The 18914-nt window shown below is 41.6% G+C and overlaps 1 protein-coding gene across 1 annotated transcript in view; it reads left to right on the plus strand.

Moving 5' to 3' along the window:
- The window catches only part of SORCS3 (sortilin related VPS10 domain containing receptor 3), a 297645-nt gene that overhangs the window by 276580 nt on the left and 2151 nt on the right, over positions 1-18914 (plus strand). Inside the window, exons 20-26 of the mRNA XM_057420990.1 lie at positions 481-614; positions 5380-5503; positions 8202-8314; positions 10224-10355; positions 12204-12303; positions 14183-14288; positions 18443-18603. Of these exons, the coding sequence (XP_057276973.1) occupies positions 481-614; positions 5380-5503; positions 8202-8314; positions 10224-10355; positions 12204-12303; positions 14183-14288; positions 18443-18603 (870 nt within the window). The remainder of the gene's footprint in view (positions 1-480; positions 615-5379; positions 5504-8201; positions 8315-10223; positions 10356-12203; positions 12304-14182; positions 14289-18442; positions 18604-18914) is intronic.

An 18914-nucleotide genomic window follows, 5' to 3' on the forward strand; every position in this document is an offset into this window, starting at 1 on the left:
GCCTCATATATAATCCGATATGAGCTACCTTGGATCAAATTATTTTCCCACAAATTTTGGTTAGCTCAGTAGAAGCTTAGTCAAGAAAACACCCTCTTCCTCTCTCATGTCCTGTCCCTCAGGCGTTCAGTAGCAGCTTGCCCTATCTAGTGCAAAGCCAGTTTGTTTTTCTCCCTCAAACTGCATTTGAAAAATTCGTCTACACACGGTGCTGACCCTGTCTGAAATAAGCACTGTGGAAAATGCATTCCTGGCTTTGCTAGAATTAAGAGTGAGAAGAACATTGTATGATTACCAGAAGTAATGTGGTATCTTTTTCTGTTGCTTCTTGACTGCTGAAATTCTCTTGTATTGCTGTAATAGAGTCTCACAGCTGACAATAGGCATTTGATTTATTTCAAGGAAAGATCCTTGCTGTTCAGGATTGAGCAGGGAGGATTTAACTCAAAGCCCCTAATAATAAAGTCTCTCTTCCCACAGGTCCAGTGGAGCATGTCCAACTGAGTGTTCCCTTTGTTGCCATCAGAAATAAGGAAGTCAACATTACTGCAGTAGTTTGGCCCAGCCAGACAGGCACACTTACCTACTTCTGGTGGTTTGGTAACAGCACCAAGGTACAGATGCTTTTTAGTTTATTTTTACTTTCTAAGCTGGTTGCACCAGACAGGAAACATTCTCAGATCTAGTAAAAACTCCCTGGTTTTTCTTGGTTTGTGTTTTAGTTTTACTCCTTATCTAAAAAGGTTTGTCATAATCTGAACTTCAACCTTTGTGAGTTTATTTCCTCCTGTCTTTTGTTGGTTTTAGGAGCCATTATGTTTTTACATCTGGTTGTTATCAGCCCTACTGAGCTTTAAAGACCACTGCTATTACCAGTGCTCACTTACAACTTAACTGAATTATATACCACTATATATGGATAATACTGGATTTCAACGCAGTATTTAAAAACTGCTGGTGTTCAAATAACCAGGGGGGTTTCCATTGTGTACCAGTATGCAGTATATAATGCAGGATTCCAACACAATACTTTAAAACTGTTGGTGTTCAAATAACCACTTGTATCTAGAATTTGAAACTAGACTCTCAATGAATTGTTTGTGTCCACCTGTGACTATTGTCTATTGCTTCTTAGCTAAAGCTCTTATTGTAGGCTTTAGGAATGAAACAGCTGACACAGACACTGTCCTCCATTATTACAGTTGTGAAATGTATAGCTGATAATTTTGAAATATAATATCTGCTGTTATTTAGAAAAGCTGTTTAGGTCACATCATTGTCTACATTATTGAACTGTAATTGAAGGTGTGCACTGAGGTGAGATCACAGTAGAAAAAAATGAGGATTTTACATGAAATATGAAACTTGAGATAAAAAAATAAGAGGCACACAAGTATTTTATTTTCTCTTTGACATAGCTGTTTGCATTTTAACCTCTTACCCTAGCTACCAACAGTAGCAGAAAAAAAAAAAAAACAGTAAATGGTTTATCTACCTGGATTTAACATCAAATTAGGAGCTTACTGTAAGAGCTCACCTATTTTTGTGATTATGAGAACTCATAACTGAGTCACTGAAAGAGCTCAGGAACAATAACTTGGAAAGTTGCTGTGCCGTAACTGAGATATGGCAAATAGGCGCATACACACATCTAGTCCATGACAAGTACTAGTCCATGGCAAGTATCAGGTAATGACACATAGTTTATACTGCACTGAAACAGAGGGATGCAAAGTCATATTACAGTTCAGATGGTTTTGGCTCACTACACACATGTTGACAGCCATTAAAGTACATTTGAAACAATTTAGGTACTGGTAACTTGATCATCTGCTTAAGCCCTCCAGTGTGTCTCGGGTGTCAGAGTTTTCCTGCTATTGTTTTTGTGCTTCATATAGGATTTGATTGTGAATGCAACCTTAAAAAAGATTTTTTAAAATAAAAAGTAATCTAGAAACAGTAGAGCAAAGCAGTGGTGTTTTTGAAGATTTCCATGCAGCTCCCATGGTGCTTGTAATTGGGTTCTAAATATGATCAGTTATATGTTTTATCTTCTAGCTTAAATTTCAGGCAACTGATTGCTAACAGATAAGGGTGCTTTGGACATAGTTGTGTGTGGAGTAGCTGATCCTTATGATACCTAGGGGCAATTGTATGGCTGCTGAAATATGTTGAGGTGTGGATTAGTAAAGATAGTGCACTTACCTGTGGCCAAATCAAAGACCCAGAGCACCTTTCATTCTTTGCAAAGCATTATCTCCAGCTACCTCATGACATGTACTTAAACTTCAGCTCTGACAGAAATATGGCAAAGGATATAGACATAAAAGCAGCAGCCACCTTTTTTTTCAGGATGTGAGTCTGCATCACAGCAAAATTCCTTTCAGGATGTTTAATGTACATGTCAGATTCTTCTGTGTGCCCATTCATAGGCAGACTGTGGTGCTCAAAGTACACGTGGACACTGATTTGTGTATGAATTAAAGGATGAGGTGTGTAACACTGTGCATAGTGGCTGGTATTAAGTGATACACTCTAGTTCCATGCTGAGGAATTGCAGCTTCTTTTCCTTCAGCCCATAGGCAACCCAGACAGAGCCAGATGCGTCTTGTGTCACTGTGCAGCTCACTAAGGTACTCTGTGCTGCTGCACAGGCAAATATTGTCTTAGACTCAGATGACCTGGCTGAGGCTCTTCTGCTGTCCTCCCCACCCTGCTGGAACCGTTGCACTGAATTTTGACTGTGCTAATTTTTGTAGTATACCCAAAGGCAAATTTGGTTGCATTAACACAGGTCCAGTTTAATAAATGTGCCCAGCTGTCTAATAGTTTTGAGTAAATGAACCTTAAACGACTTGATTTAATTTAGAGTTAGTTTCCAGGTTTGGTTCTTGAATTAAAATTAAGGAGTTGGCTGAATGTTAAAACTCCATGATGGAGGTGAAATCATCCATGATAATGGAATGTCCAGCATACACACATTCAAAAAAGCAAAATTGTAATTTTAAAGGCCAGACTGGTTCCTCTTACGTGCTTTTGCACAGAATCACATCCTGTAACCTCCAGGAAGATTGCTAATATCACTGCAGTTTGATTCAGGCCCATTCTGCTCATGCAGGATGGGTGTATATCTCAGTATACATTAGCTTGGTCTCCAGGGCTAGCACACACTGCCACCCTTGCCAGCTTGTTCTGCAGGTCCCATATGATCAAACAGGTTTTGTTCAGGTTTTCTTTTTTCTTACTGCTTTTTCAGCTCATGGATGAGGGGATCAAAGGAAGGTGTCTTTCTGCAGGGAGGGAAATGTGTTCACCAGTCTGGCCTGTGCCAGTGGAAATTTTGATTTGGCTATGAAAACACTGTGTATGGGCCCTGTTGTGAAGCACAGGCAGGTTGTCAGTCTATTGGATGAAATGTGAGAGTTGGAAAGTGAATATTTAGGGGTTTCCTCTGGAAACAAACTGGCAGTGTAGTGAAGGGACAATAGCAATGTCCCATACAATGGCTTCATCTGTGCTTAGACCTCTGTGTGCTTTTTCAATAGAAGCTAGTATCACTATTTCCATTTTAATGGTTTAATCTAAACCAAGAGATCTGTCTATAGACCAGCTGTCAGATCAATGGCACTGCAAAGGTCTAGACCTTTGGTTTTCAGTTATGGTGGGTTGACCCTGGTTGGATGCCAGGTGCCCACCAAAGCAGCTCTATCACTGCCCTCCTCAGCTGGACAGGGAAGAGAAAATACAACAAAAGGCTCATTTACAGATTGAGATAAGAACAGGGAGAGATCACTCACCAATTACCATCACTGGCAAAACAGACTCAGCTTGGAGAAATGAGTTTATTACTAATTAAATCAGAGTAAAATAATTAGAAATAAAAAAACCAGATTTTAAACCAACCTTTCCCTCTTCTGTTCCCTTAACTTTACTCCTGATCTACTTCCTCCCCTCAAGCAGCACAGGGAGACAGGGAACAGGGACTGTGGTCAGTTCATCGCATGTTGTTTTGGCCGCACCTTCCTCTTCAGAGGACTCCCCTCACTCTTTCCCTGCTTCCGTGTGGGGTCCCTCCCACAGAAGACAGTCTTTCATGAGCTTCTCCAATGTGGGTCCTTCCCATAGGCTGCAGTTCTTCATGAACTGCTCCAGCGTGGGTCCCTTCCACGGGGAAGAGAGCAAACTGCTCCAGCGTGGGCCCCACATGGGGTCACAGGACCTGCAGCAAACCTGCTGCAGCACGGGCTTCTCTCTGCTCCAGTGCCTGGAACAGCTCCTCCCCTCCTTCTTCGCTGACCCTGGTGTCTGCAGAGCTGGTTCTGCAGCTGTTTCTCTCAAAGCTGTTTTGGGTTTCCCCCTCTCTTTCTTAACTATGTTATCCCAGATGCACTCACTCCACCACTGATGGGCTTGTCCTTGGCTGGCAGCAAGTCCATCTTGGAGCTGGTATGAGGTCTGTTGGACATAGGGGAAGCTCCTAGCAACTTGTCACAGAAACAACTAAAACCTTGCCACACAAACCCAATACATCTATATACAAATCTCTTTTTCTGAACATGGTGCACTTTTCCCATCTAGATATGTATCAGTGTGAGAGTTTCCTGTGTAAAGAGGAGAGCTGTAATGCTATCAAGGACGGTTTTGTTCGGAGAGATGGAGATAAAGTGAGCTTTTGCTGCCAGGTCTCTGAGTTAGCTAAATTCAGGTCAACCGTTCAGCCATATTCAGCCAGTATTGTCAGGAGGTGTTAAGCCATGCTTTCAGCCTTGTTAGTATGAGTTTACAACTTATGGTTGGAGCTATCTTACACGCTCAAAGCATGAACAGGGCAATGCTGGGTACCCTCACCCTGACCTGAGCAGAGTTGCTTTCAGATAGGTGAACGGATTTGTGCTCATAAAAGTAAGGGCTGGCCCTGAATCTGAGCAATACAGATTGTTTGAAGAAGCATCTGCATCTTTGGTTTATGTTCAGTGCTGGTTTGAGCTGGATCATGTGTTTTGTGCAGCTGATACAGCAACTGTGATGAGTGCGCATATATATGTGTGTGTACAACACTGTTTTTTGCAGCACTAAATCTGCAGTTGCTGACTGTGCTCTACTGAGGTATTCATAGCATAATGGGTTGCAGTCCAGTAGAAGAATATTTCAGGAAGCATCTACTGAAGTGAGAGAAACCTTTGCCTGTGGGCCAGGCAGTTTTCTCTGGGTAGTGTTTGGGCCACAGTTAGGACAGCAGAACACACAAACTTAAAGCAGCATTCCTGTATCAGGGAGGAAGGATGTTGTGGCTTGGTGGATTAGTCAGGTGCATGTTGTGATCCCAAGTTAATCTCATCCTGATTTTGATATTACCATCTGTGTTTTAACCTCTTGCAGCCCCTCATCACCTTGGAGAGCAGCATCTCATACATCTTCACTGTGGAGGGGATAAACACTGTCACTGTGCAAGTTGCTGCAGGTAACACCCTCATCCAAGACACCAAGGAGATCGCAGTGCATGGTACGCTCAACCTTTTACAATCGGATCTCAGGGGGGTAATCTAAAGGTGAAGAACAAGTAGTCAGTCGCTGTTGAGCCAAAATGAATTGTCTGAATTCCAGTGGCTGAAGGAACCTCTGAAGACAAACTGTAAACAAAATAGCTCAGATGTGTCCTGATCACGAAACACAGAAGTGAATTGGATGGGGCAAGTAGCCAAATTTGTACACTCAGCACTGTAGTAAAGTAGCTTGTGTCTCCTTTGTCTGTCAGTGTGTTGGTACACACTGACTGGGAACTCCTAAAACAGAAAAAGCCACTCTGGAGTTGTAGACAGACTGCCTTCCTTCTGCTTCCTAGGTGTGGAAAGTAGTCATAGTGGAACATTAAGGTAGCCTCAATACAGCTGGTGTATCTCTTTACACCAGTAAAGAGTGACTGGATAGAACATCAAGGGTCTGGAAAGCAGGGGGCAGAAATTACTTTGTTGTTGGTATCTCTGCCCATCTTCCATGCCACATCTGGAGGTCTGACTGTCCACTGGACTTTCCTGTGGGTAATGTTTGGTATGTTCTTGAATATCTGTATGTCATGGGCTCAAAAAAGCACCCTTTGTCAGACCACAGAGCTTACCCAGTTTAGGGCTTAATAAAGGCTGAGTGGAAGAGCTCTCTCAGCAGTTTTGGCAAGGACTTTGAGATTTGTCCAGAGAATGATTTCCACCCTGGGCTAGTCTTCATTGTCCTTTTCCAGTTATTGGCATCCAGCATTTGAGGGCAAGATTTTCTTTGGACAGCAGGCTTTCTTGAGAGACCTGGGCTTCAAATAACTCAGGTTGTGCTGTGTAGTTGAACTATCTGTGTCTGGTTTCAGTAATTAAATATAAATAAATGTCCTTCTGGTGTCTGGAAAGCTGTATGCTCAGATTTAACAACCAGCTAAATAGATATTTATTGATTGCCTGGCTGTGAAATGCAATGGGGTTTTAATAATTTGTTAATATGACTTAGTAATACCCAAACTCGCTATTATCAAATGTAAGTAGCCCTCTACTTGATTGTTTTGAGCATTGCAAATTCAATGTTTACTTCTGGGAAACTTGCATCTTTCCACTGGTTTCTGGAATAAACCTTAATCAAGAGTATCTGAGGGGCATCGCCACAGATGATCAATGGCAGGTCCCAGTAGGTCCCACAGAGCACTCTTCACTTTCTGTTTTTAAACGTTTTTTAAGAAATTTTGCCATTCTACTTAAAAGAAACAAAACTTTGGGCTTTATCACGAAGAGAAATTAATCCAGTTGGAATGTTCAAATAGTCTGTACAGCGCCATGCTGCAGGTTGACCTGGTCTAAGAAAGGAGTCCTCCTAGACCTCCAGTGATAGTCACATCAAGTCTGAGTATGTAAATGAGTGACACCCTTGGTAAACATGCACCCTGCTAAATTTGAATACTCATCTTTGTCCTGCATTGAGTTATTATGGCTCTATGCAGGAAGGCATGACTTTCTGGTGTTAACAGTAGAAGAGATTTATTCAGAGGCTTCTCACTTTGTGATTAACAGACCAGAATTTGCTCAAAAAATAAATTGGACATGGTAGAGAGGGTTCAAAAGTCAAAGGCATTATGTATCGGGCTCTGGGCTAAGCCTTCAAAACTTGAGAAAGTTTCCCTTCTCTCCTTGATTTTTATTTAAATATCAATATTTATACTGCACAATCTAACAAGAAAGAGCAGATCTTGCAAAAGATGTAACATAAATGCTGTGCTGCCACATCCCTGCTAGTCTGTGGATTTCAGCTTTAATACTCTTGCTGGTTTCTCTGGATCTAAAACTGGTACCTTCTTACACATGATTAATGGTGCTTAACTGAAGTGTCTGGAGATCAGGTGCTTCAAGGGGAGACACAGCACATCTACAAAATGGAAAGGAGAGAACTTCTATCCAAGTGTGATTCCTAGCCTGGATCTGTGTCACCCACTGGCCCAAATCCGTTGTGCACAGTTGTCGTAGGGATTCCAGATGTCTTGGTCTCTGGTGACACCAGAAGGGAGAGTGGGAATTGGAAAAAAATTAAATTCTTCTGTATTTGAAGTCTAGGAAGTTTTTCTTCCTCCCTGCAATCAGTCAATTAGGAAGTAATTTCAAAGTGTTTCATGAATAGCCATTGCTTGATTAGCCAGTCATTAGCACCACTGGGTTCTGATTTATTGGGGTATTAACCACTCATGGCTTCCCTCTAGGAGTGCAAGCAGATAACACCTGCTTTTGAAAACATTACTTACAGTCAGTGTTTGCTCTGCAGAGCACAGTGCATGCAATTGCACAGATCTTCCAGATTTCAGCCAGATGCTGTCTTTTTTACTGGTCAGCTTCCTCGTAAGCAGAATCTGATGAAGATGAGTGGCAAAGTTACAAAGCCCAGAGGCATTGTGAAGGGAAGGCATCCTCTCATGTTTGCTTCGGTTTCTTGTTGGAAAAGCTGCAAATTGGCACTAGGGCAGAATGTCCTTTATAAAAACTGTTACAAAAATTCTTTTCTTGCAAGTTTTCTGTCCTGCTTAGTGTTAGCAACCCCCTTTTTCTTCTTTCAGCCTTTGCTCTCTCTCTTGTTTCAAGATAATGTAGTTATGGTCTTCCTGTTGTCTTCTGCACCTTTGGCTGGACCTTGAACACTGCCCGTTTAATCTTCCCATAAATACTGGTTTTCTGTTCCAGAGTATTTCCAATCTCAGCTCCTGTCATTTTCTCCCAACTTGGACTACCATAACCCTGACATCCCCGAATGGAGACAAGACATTGGCAAAGTCATCAAGAGAGCTCTAGCACAGGTGAGCATCTGTTTCCTTATCTGTAATAATATTGAATAGGCTGTTAACACATGCAGTTTTCCAACATGCTAGCTTAGAAGAACGGGAAAGAACAGCCATAATGAAGCTATCGTTCTAAATCGATAAAAGGCTTCTTAATATTCTGGATCTTTTTGCAGAGGCAAACTATATTGGGAAATTCGTGGAAATATTGTAATTGCTTTTATTAATGTTTCTGTGGTGCTTTTTAGCTTATAATATCCCTGAGGACTTTACAAATCCTAGATTGTAAAAGTATCATTATTCTTATTTTGCCAAATTGATATCACAGTATCAACTGTTTTCTGCTCCAAACATTCGGGTAGTGTTACTGTGTGTTGTTAAACAGCCGATCCAGTTCATCCCAGAAGACAGACACTGTAGTATGTTGGATGGATGAGGAAGATATTTTTACCTCTTCCTAATAGTTAGGAGTTTCACATGCATCTAAGTGTAGTAACTACTGAACGTTATAAAGCACTGCTCCCTTTCCAACTGGGGTAAAAAGGAGGATTCAGAGGGAAAATAACTTACCTTTAAAATACATGACAAAGAAAGGCTTCTGTGGGTGGGAGATACTGAATCTTCCCTTGGGATTAATTAGAATATGTAAACCAGCACTCACATTCTTGCAGGAAAGGAGGCAGAATAATTTATGATATCAAATAGCCTGGGACTTTGGTTTTGTGTAAAATCAGGAGATAGATTTAGGCAAGCTTTTGTGTTTTTTACATTCTGCCAAAAAATGTACCTTGCTTTTCTTTTTCTTTTCTTTTTTTTTTTCCCTTCGACTTCAGCTGTTCTTAGAAACAGAGGCTGATTAATTTTACTAGGAAGGTACGTTCCTGCTCAGCTTTTCTCATCTGCAGCCCACTCAGAATTCACAGTTTATAAGAGATTCCTTGATTGTTTTCTCGTCCTGAGAAAACACGAAGTTCATTTGTTTAAACTGTTGTTCTCTTTTACTGTATTCAGAGTCAAGCTTGCAGAAAAAGATAAATTAATTAGATTGGAACTATGCATGGTTACAGACAGCAGAAGAAATCCTGTAGAAGTGCTTGCTTGTATGTATATCCCTTTGTGATTGTTTCGGTACAACCTGTGGTCTGTGCTTAGAGGATGGATCACCAAGAATGGGCTCTCCCTTTGATACATTTCAGTTCAGGAATGCAACCAAGGAGCTTGAGGTGGATAGGACCCAGGAAGCTAATGGGGTTAGACTCATAAAGCAAGAGTTCCCGAGGGAGGAGAATCTTCCTGCCCTACTGAGAATGCACAGCTTGGATTTGGGGACAGAGGGGAGTGACCTCAGTGGGTAGGTCATGGTAAGACAGTTGTGAGAGTCAGGTGTGGAACTGACTCTTGGTTCAGCAAACTGAGCAGTTTCTAACACAGCCCTCCCAATCAGCCCCAGTAGTAAAATGTCTCCTACCAGAGTCATAAAGTTATTCGTGTATGGCAAATGTGGATCCTCATAATCTGATATGAGAAGCTGATTGCAAGCGATTTTTTTTCATATGTCCCTGTTAGTTGCACACTTACCAGTGGTTATGCTGAGCCAGACTCTTTGGATCTGACATTGGGTGATTCTTTTGTAGCAAGATGGACTATATGGAAAATTCAGATCTGGAGACATGGTAGGTTTGGACTTTGTGTTGAGATCTTTGGATTCAGGTGTGTTGTCAAGACTACATTTGCTTGTATAAGTGGAGTGAACCAGTAGCCAAACCTCTATTTCTCACTCATCAAATGGTCACAACAGCTCATTAGGACCACAGCACCTACAATGGAATTGGTAAATAACAATTTGATGCAAGAGTGTTACCTGTAGTGAATGGAAACATGAGTAACAGAATAACAGCTAGAGACCTCCTTTTTACTTTTCTTTTAGGTGACTGGTATCCCTGATGAACAGATCTTGGTAGCTGTATTTCCTGGGCTGCCTACTTCTGCTGAACTTTTCATACTGCCCCATAAAAACACAACAGAGAGGAGGAAAAGCAGTGAGGCTGATCTGGAGCAAGTAAGGAAAGGATTCATGGAACATTCATACCATTTGGAGATGGGCTACTTAACTTGTGTATTACTGGATATTGTTTACAATAAGCACAATGGAATTGGAATCATCTGGAACTGTGGCAATATAGTTTATGGCATTAAAAAAAAAAAAAGGCTTTTCTGATACCTCACTGAGATATGTCAGTCTACCAGCAGTGGTTCTTCCTAGATATGTAGCGTGTCCTTTGGAAAGTAGTTATGGCCAAAGGAACCTTTAATATGTACTCCCTCTACTCCCTGAAGGAATGCTAATAGACAGAGGCCAAAGCAGCAAGGTAATATACTGAGGTTTACTAAAAATACATGAAACTCTTCAGCTCGTATATCACTGGAACAAGACCTCTTTTTTCTGCAGCAGTGAATAGTGTGTGCAAACTATATTTGGAAGTTACAATATCCATCCACTTAGATAAATAGGTAATTACAGTGATGAATAGCAACAGTGATATGCAGGCAAGGGAAGAGCTAGGAACAACAGCACTAGTCTGCTGAAGCTTTCACAGTAGAATTACCAAGCGATTAAATCAGCTCTTATAAAGGCAAAGGAGTGAAGTACTGCTGGAAAGGCTGCTTAGCTTTAGCTAATGTTCTTGTATGCGGCATTTTTACTGGATGCAAGCTATGTGTGAGCCCATCTTGAAGTAACTCTTGGAGAAGTAACTCTTCTGTGATTAAACATGAAATAATTCAGAGGACTGCTGAATTCTGTAGAAGCTCTTGCCACCCACTGAGCAAAGCCAGTGCCCTCAGTGTATGACGTTTGTTCTAGGAAGCTAGCAAAGCTGGCCTCTTAAATTTATGGTGGTGAGTGTGCATAAGAGGGACATTGTGGTGGGAAGGTTTGCAAGGCTTTTTGGAGGGATTTTCTTGAAGTCATTTCTGTCCTGTTCAGTAGGATCTGCCCATATTAAAATCCACTCCAAACAAGCTGGTTTGCCAATATTTCATATGTCAGTATTATACAGACGGCTCAGATTAGATTTCTGACTAGCTGACAGTGAGGCCTGAAGCTCTAGTGCTCTAATTTTATTTGACAGTGTGCTCAGTTGTACTTTGGCACCTGGTTTTGGCTTCCATTTGAGGAGCTCTGCGCTGGATTACAATCCAGGTTCCTTTGGCCATCAGAACTACTCAGTAGCTGTGCCCTGACCATTGGAACTACTCTAGGGAGACTGGGCATTAACAAACTCAGGCTCCAGTGTGACATGCCAGGTATGTGCTCTGAGGCAACCAAATAGCACAGCTGAGTTGCTGAGCCATGGATAAACCTAGTCCAAGGCCCCTCTTCTAAATGAAGGAAAGATATGCAAGTTTGCTATTAATCATCAAAACTGTATTGTTTCATTCCCAACAGCCTATTTGAGTAAAGAAATAGTAGGCTGGACCACCTAAATCAATTCCATCATCCACAAATAAAAAGCAAGTATGTCAGTGATTTCAAAGTGTATTAGATCAAACTCACAGGACATTGTGGAGAGTGAAAAGATCTTTAGTTCTTTTAACTCCTCTTTTACCTCCTCAATATAGGAAAAAAGAATGCTAACTTTTCTTGGTTTGCTTCCCAGGAGAGGTAGAATGATGCACTGTGTGAGTCTCAAAAGTCCTGTAAGGGAGACTTGCATGCAGTGGGACTCAATTCTGTCTAAAGCACATGTACATGGTTTTCTCCACCCTCATTCTCTCGCTTCCCTTTTCTTTCTGAAGCCAGTAAGAGGTGTTAGTCACCATTCTTAGGCTACATGCATTCCTGAATGTTCTTCACAACTTGTTGTCTTCTATATTGTAACTACTATATCGCTTATTATTTTGTCAGGTGGTAGAAATCCTTTTTAATGCTCTCAACCAGAACCTGGTCCAGTTTGAACTGAAACCCGGTGTTGAAGTCGTTGTATATGTCACTCAGTTAACATTAGGTGAGTGTGAAGTCAAATGCTTACATGTGGTTCTCTTGAGGCTTCAGAGAACTCTAGAAGAACTAGTCTACATCAGAGCACTCACAGTTTGGTATGTGCTACTGGGGTCCATAGGACTGATCATGCTGAGACATTGTCTGTGTAGAAGCAAGTATGAAAAGCAATCCAGCAGTGGCATCTTCATGCACCAGTTTGTACAAGTACTAAAAGTACCTTTTAAGGGTTCCCTACGGCTCAATTAACTAGTGCATTGATGTTTTTCAAGTGTTTTAGAAAATCAGGCAAATGGTGTTCTATTAAGCCCTCATTGGGAACCTGTGTTATTCAGTGGGAGTATTACTATCATGGATATTGGATCAAATCCTTATTGCAAAGGGTTTGTTAATGTTATGACTAGCCAAGAAGCTTTATAGGGGCAAAATACTCATGAAAAGAAGATATAGACCTCTTACAGGAAATATTGAATATTGACTTCTACAAATTAGAACTTATTTAAATTTCAATGCTACTTATTTCCATTTTTGCTCCAAGTAATGAATAGTCACTTTAAGCTTCATCACCCTCTTTACTTTAAACCACCCTAGCGTGAAGCTCTCAGCTACTGCTGAGAATTTTGCCCAGCCTAGAGTAAAGCTCCCAGCTATTTCTGAGACAGCGATGACTACAGAGGAGATGATGGATTTATTTTTACCCTTGCCATTATCTGAAATGTGGGATCTTGTGCATATGAAGTTGCTGGTAGCCGCTCAAAAAGATTGGGATTCATGTCCCATGATAATACACTTTACCTTCTTTTGACATGAGACTCAGAGAGCCAAGAGCTGGGCTAAACCAAAGCTCATGACCTATGCTACAGGTAATGCCTTTTTGCCTTCACTGTCTGACTGTTGTGTGGGGGTGAGAGTCAGATGTTAATAAGAATAGGCTGGAATGAATTAATGTGCAAAACCACAAATGAAATCCAAATATCTGCAGACTCCAGATTCAGAATCTGGGTTTGTTTTAGTAAGACATTGCAAAGTGTGGAATTAGCTTAAAGTGCTCAGTTATTCTCATGTATTTTGACTCAGTTGAAATGACAGTCAGTTGATTTGCACATGAGTCCATCGAAGCAGTAGAAGCAGAATACTGTCAGTATCAGACTCTTAGGTGTGAAAATTTGGTGATGGAACCAAAGTGACTCTATTTACATAGACTTTGTACCGTCTTCTGGGTGACAGGAAAGGAATAGAGAATAGTAAAAGAACAAACCCAAATATTTATGTGGAGTGAAAAATACTCAGCTGCTACTTAGAATCATTTGTGCATCATTAGAGACAATGGATGGATCAAGTCTATAAAATACTATAACATAGTGCATGCTTGGGTCTAAGATTATTGCTCTGGGCTCCCCTACTGACTCTATTGAAAAGACTGTAAGGTCCAAAGCAAGGAATAACCTTGAGGCTTCTCACCAGACAAGATCCCTGTCACATGTGAGACAGACACGTCTTTGGAAAATGGGAGTCGTGCTGTTAACAGATGCTTTGAAGTAGCTTCTCCAAAGGGGAATAGACATGCATTAGACATGTCCCTGGAAAAGGCTGAAAAGCAATAGGCCAGAGTGCTATCACAGGAGTGGTCAGCCATTCAGCTAAGCATGGCTTGCTGTGCCTTTCACTAAGAGATGTTAGACTGCACCATCTTGAAAAATGAGCTTGGCTTTCAAAGGACAAGAGAGACAATTTGTTTCCTACTGATTGGTCTTGCAAAAACAGCATGCACCATGCAGTGGTGATAAAGCAGATGTAGGAAAAACAGAGTTAAGCTTAACTCTCTGGGAGTTATGTGTTCCCTAATAATATCTTGCAGATGTAATGCTCTTCCTTTCCTCCTGCAGCACCCCTTGTTGATTCCAGCACGGGTCACAGCAGTTCGGCAATGCTGATGTTGCTGTCTGTGGTATTTGTAGGCTTGGCTGTTTTTTTAATCTACAAATTCAAGAGGTAAGTTGAGAAACTTTGGGGGATGGGAGGAAGAAGCACTGGGTGGTTTACAGGAACTCTAGGCAGATCAGTTCCTGGATTGCAGATGAAGAATGGGTTATGCTGGCCTAAGGCTTAGACTGGTATAATTCCCTATTTCTCAGATATAGAGAAAAGACAATCTACTGCCCTTCGACCCCAAACTCAGTGCTCTTAAACATCAGCAAAAGCTCAGAACTCAGACTGTGACCTGCATCAGCAGATGTGTTTGTACCATAGATCAGAAATGGGGACACTGTGTGCTCACTGAGTACGGAGCTACACAATGCAGACTTAGTCAAGAAAATGCACAGTGGATGTCTTCATACAGTCTATATCCATTTGGCCAACTGCCTTACTGCAGCAGTATCTCATTTGTATCTTGCAAAGTGAATAGTTTAGTCTTGCAGAGGAACAGGTGTGATTATGTTAAAGGTGGGAGACTCAAAGCCAGAAAATTTTGTGTTAAGCATCAAAATGCCTTTGGGAATCTGTGCTGAGATTTTCTTTGCCAGATGTTAATATAAACCTTTTGCCTCCAGGCAGGATCTGGGCTGGCCCATGGCACTTTGCTGCTGCCAGCTGTGAAACAAAACTGGCAAAACTGGGATGAGAATGGCCTGTTTGCTGAAGGGCTGCCTTTCGAGAATATATATTAGGCAGATGGAGATCCTTAGGAGGAAGTTTGCATTCATTACAGTACTTACTGTGTTAAATGGTCTGTGTGCCCTGATTCTGTCCAGTGGCAAAATATTGTATTAGAAGCATAAGTTGAGTCTGACTTTGTAAAAAAACCCAACAACTTAAAACTGGACATAAGTAGTTCCTCCAAATTGGGAAGCTATACTTTTTCTTGCCCAGATTCCAGCTATATTTCTTCCTCTAGCTTTTCTGCAGCCCAAGGTAAGCTGAGTAGTCTAATGATGCTAGTGGGATACAAACAATGTTAAAAACTGAATGATAAGACAGACGTATCTTATCCTAGTCTCCAGGTTCAAATCCCCCCAGAATTTCTAACCACTTGCATTAACCATTGTCAAAATCAGTGGGCTGTGCTGCTTCTAGTGCTTGACCCTGTTTGCATTAAGATCTGTTACCAAGCCTTCACTGACTTCAGTGGCCCAGGACAATATCCAGAGAGCCCATATGTGTGAATCTGCTCAGGTGCAGATTTCCAGGCCTTCAGTGTGACTTGCTTGTTGCACATTGAAATCCTCGCTCAGCTTCTGGAGGTGTAATACAGGTTTCCAGGTGAACGGGGAATGGAACATGGGACTTGTTTATGGCATTGATTTAATAACTTGTTGGGAAAGCAGCTGCTGGTTTCTCTCAGTCCCAGATGTAGGAAGAGGAAGGCAAGGAAGTCTCACTGGGACATGTGTCAAGATGTAGGTACAACACTTTGTAAGTTGTGCTTTTCTTTGTGTCTTGGTGAGACAGTTTCTTAGATTTGGCCTAATGTCTGGCTTTGTGGTCACCAACCAGTTACCAGAAAGAAGGATCTGTATATTTTAGCTGCCAGAAAGCAGTGAGGTGCTGGGTAATCCTCTTTGCTTTGGCAGTCTCCAGGTCATGTTATGCTACTACAGCACATAAAACTGACTCTTGTGCTACTTGCATCTTGAGACTCGAGCTTAGAAGCCATCAGCCAAGTGCTGTGCTCCAGGGCTGGTAAGACCCTGTCTTGTTAAAATCTATCTGAAAACTGAATGTATCATAAATTGGGAGTGAGGGGTAAGGCAGTTGAAGCATAAGTTTTGCTTAGCCCAAAGCTCATCCACTTAGTTTTGTTGCCAAAAGAGCAAACCCAGGTCAGACTGACAAAGCTTAGAATTAAGTCAGATACCCAGAGTGTCCTTAGCTTGATTTTTTAGAACAAAAAGCAACTTTTCAGCTCTGTCTGAATCTTCTGGCTCAATGGATCAGAAGTGAGAACATGCAACAATTCTTAATGGTAAAAAAAGGTAAAAACCAAAACTTTCCTCTAGCTCTCAGGGATGCAGAGGTCCCTTAGCCGTATGTACTTTTCTAAGTAAAAGTCATCCTAGCCTGGATACAGAACTGCTGCTTACAGGAAAAGGTTGTGGGGAGAGCATGGGCCTCCATGAATTTTTAATTCTAAAATTTTGTAGAATCTGTGCTTTCTGGTTTGAACACAGACTCCTTATTGTGAATCCATCAAGTTATAGACCCAGCAGGCATGTCAAACACTGCTGCCAGAGAGGTGTTGAGGAGTCTGGATAGAAAAGGAAAGAAGGGGGAAAAATAGGGAAATAATTTGCAAAAAGATTTTTTCTTTTCTGGGAGATTGAGCATACAACAGGTAAATATCCTATGTGTATGGGTGGTGAATAACTGGGCAATTAGTGTATGTGTGTCTTGGGACAGGAATGCAGGAGTGCGTGTGCGTGCATTTGTGCTCAGAGATGTATAGTGGGACATTGTGGCCACCTATGTTGGAAGGCACAGCAGGGTTAGGTGTGTGTGTACGGATGCACATATGTACAGCTGTCTTGGTTTCTTTTTCCCCTAACTCTCTGGAGTACCTGGAGGCCCTCTGCCTCACAACTCTAAAGAGCTTTTCTCACCTTTCCTCAGAAGACTCTCACTTCTCTACCACTCCATTGTTTGGAAGCAAAACTAAGTTATCCAGTATCTCCAGGCTTGTTCTCCTGTCCATGTGTCTACACACCTCCAGATGTATTCTAGGCACTTAAATCCTATAGGAATGCATTTGTCCTCTGTCATCCAACATGTGCATTCCCTGTGTAGCGCTTATGTCTTCTAGTGCCTTTAAAGCATGCCCGAAGGTTAAAAAGAAAGGTTAGAAGGCAGGGAGAAGAATATGAGGTTTGTTAACTGTTGCTAAACATCCTAAGTATGTCCTGACTTGCTGCTGGTTAAGAACAGAATGCCAAATCAAGACAATAGCACAAGAGGTTTGAGGACAGAGCTTCTCTGGAGTAAAATCAGCATAGGTCTATTGAATTAAGGAGATCTAAGGCAATTTCCACTGCTTTCAATCTCTGACATATCCAACAGCAGACAAGTTAGCATAAAGGTATGGCATTTTATATAGCCTCCTTTGAATTCTTCTTTCTCTCTCCTGTGTGCTTTAAGACACTGAAAACATTCTCTGAATTTTCCTCATTTTAGCAGGGCCATTAGCAAAACCAGTCAGTCACCTTCCCACAGGCAACTACACACAGATAATCCTAGCAACCTCCGTGATGCTTGACACATTACTTTTCAGTTCTCTCATTTTAAACTTGCATTCCTCCAGGGATTACTATCTAACCATCTGTGCTAGGCCTATCTAACCATCTGTGCTAGGCTTATCTATCTGTCTAACCAACTGACTTTCAAGAATATCTTTCTAGCAGTCCAAGTTAACTTCTCTTGAAAGAAGAAGAAATAATCCCTTCACTTTCATGGCTTCCTGAGCAGCAAGGGGAAATAAGTCTCTGCAAATTTGCATGATCTGTGTTAGCATGGCAAACTGTTTTTGCAATGAAATGACAACAAATAGACTTTGGGTGGGTGTTATAAGGTCTAAATCCTTTGTGTACTCTGAGGCAGGACCAATTCTTTATAACTCTTTCTGATGTGGCAATTCTTACTGAGTCAGAGTGGGCCTGTCAATAGAAGCAAGTGAGGCTATTTTTTTTTCTCAGTTGATAGTAGTGCTCAAATTGATTTTTACTTTTGGTTTCCAATGCACCACTGATCATATAATAAATACTGGGAGAGCTGGCAGTTGCAGCTGATTCTGCTTAGTTGATTGCTGCTTTCTGAGCTGGGTGCAGTATCCACTGTGTGCACAACTTCTTATTTAAAAGGGCAGGGACCAAAACATTTAGGTTTACAGCTGGAAGAGACTTTAAGCACAGGATAGGAAGGCAGTGGCCTGAGATTTGGGGTAGCTTTAGGCTGTTGTTAGAATTAGTGGATGCTAACGGCACTTTCAGAGCTGAACTTCACTGTGATGCTTTCACCATTCTGAGACCTGATATTTGCATCACTGTCAGGGCTGCATTTCTGGGATTGGTCTCAGTTTAATCTGTCTGATCAGTCAATGACATGCTGAGGATCCCAGTGTTACAAAATCTAACCCCTCATTTTCTTTTCCTGCACAGGAAAATCCCTTGGATTAACATCTATGCCCAAGTTCAGCATGACAAGGAGCAGGAAATGATTGGCTCTGTCAGCCAAAGTGAAAATGCCCCCAAAATCACTCTGAGTGAGTTCACAGACCCCGAGGAGCTGATGGACAAAGAGATGGACACGCGAGTGATGGGTGAGAGACAGCCCTCAGCTGGGGATTGTTTCACAGTCTGGGTAAAATTGTTGGTTATTGGGGTATTAGGAGAGGCAGCCACTGTGACCCCAGGTACAAGCAAAGCCTGAGGCACAGAAATAGGGAGCAAATCTCTCTCTACAACATGGTAACAGGGAGTTTTTCTTACAGTTCTTCAGCTTTTCTCACAGTTCTTCAGCTTTTCTCACAGTGGTACATGACCAGAGTAGAAACCTAAAATAGCAATAGCAATAATAGCTGTTGCTCACACCTATGCCTCTTCATGACCCTGTCTCTCCTGTGAAGGCATC

This window comes from Pezoporus wallicus, unplaced genomic scaffold (assembly GCF_028554395.1).
Source record: "Pezoporus wallicus isolate ANWC-B61680 ecotype Strahan unplaced genomic scaffold, APGP_CSIRO_Pwel_v1 contig_3365, whole genome shotgun sequence".
Taxonomy (NCBI): Eukaryota; Metazoa; Chordata; class Aves; order Psittaciformes; family Psittacidae; genus Pezoporus; species Pezoporus wallicus.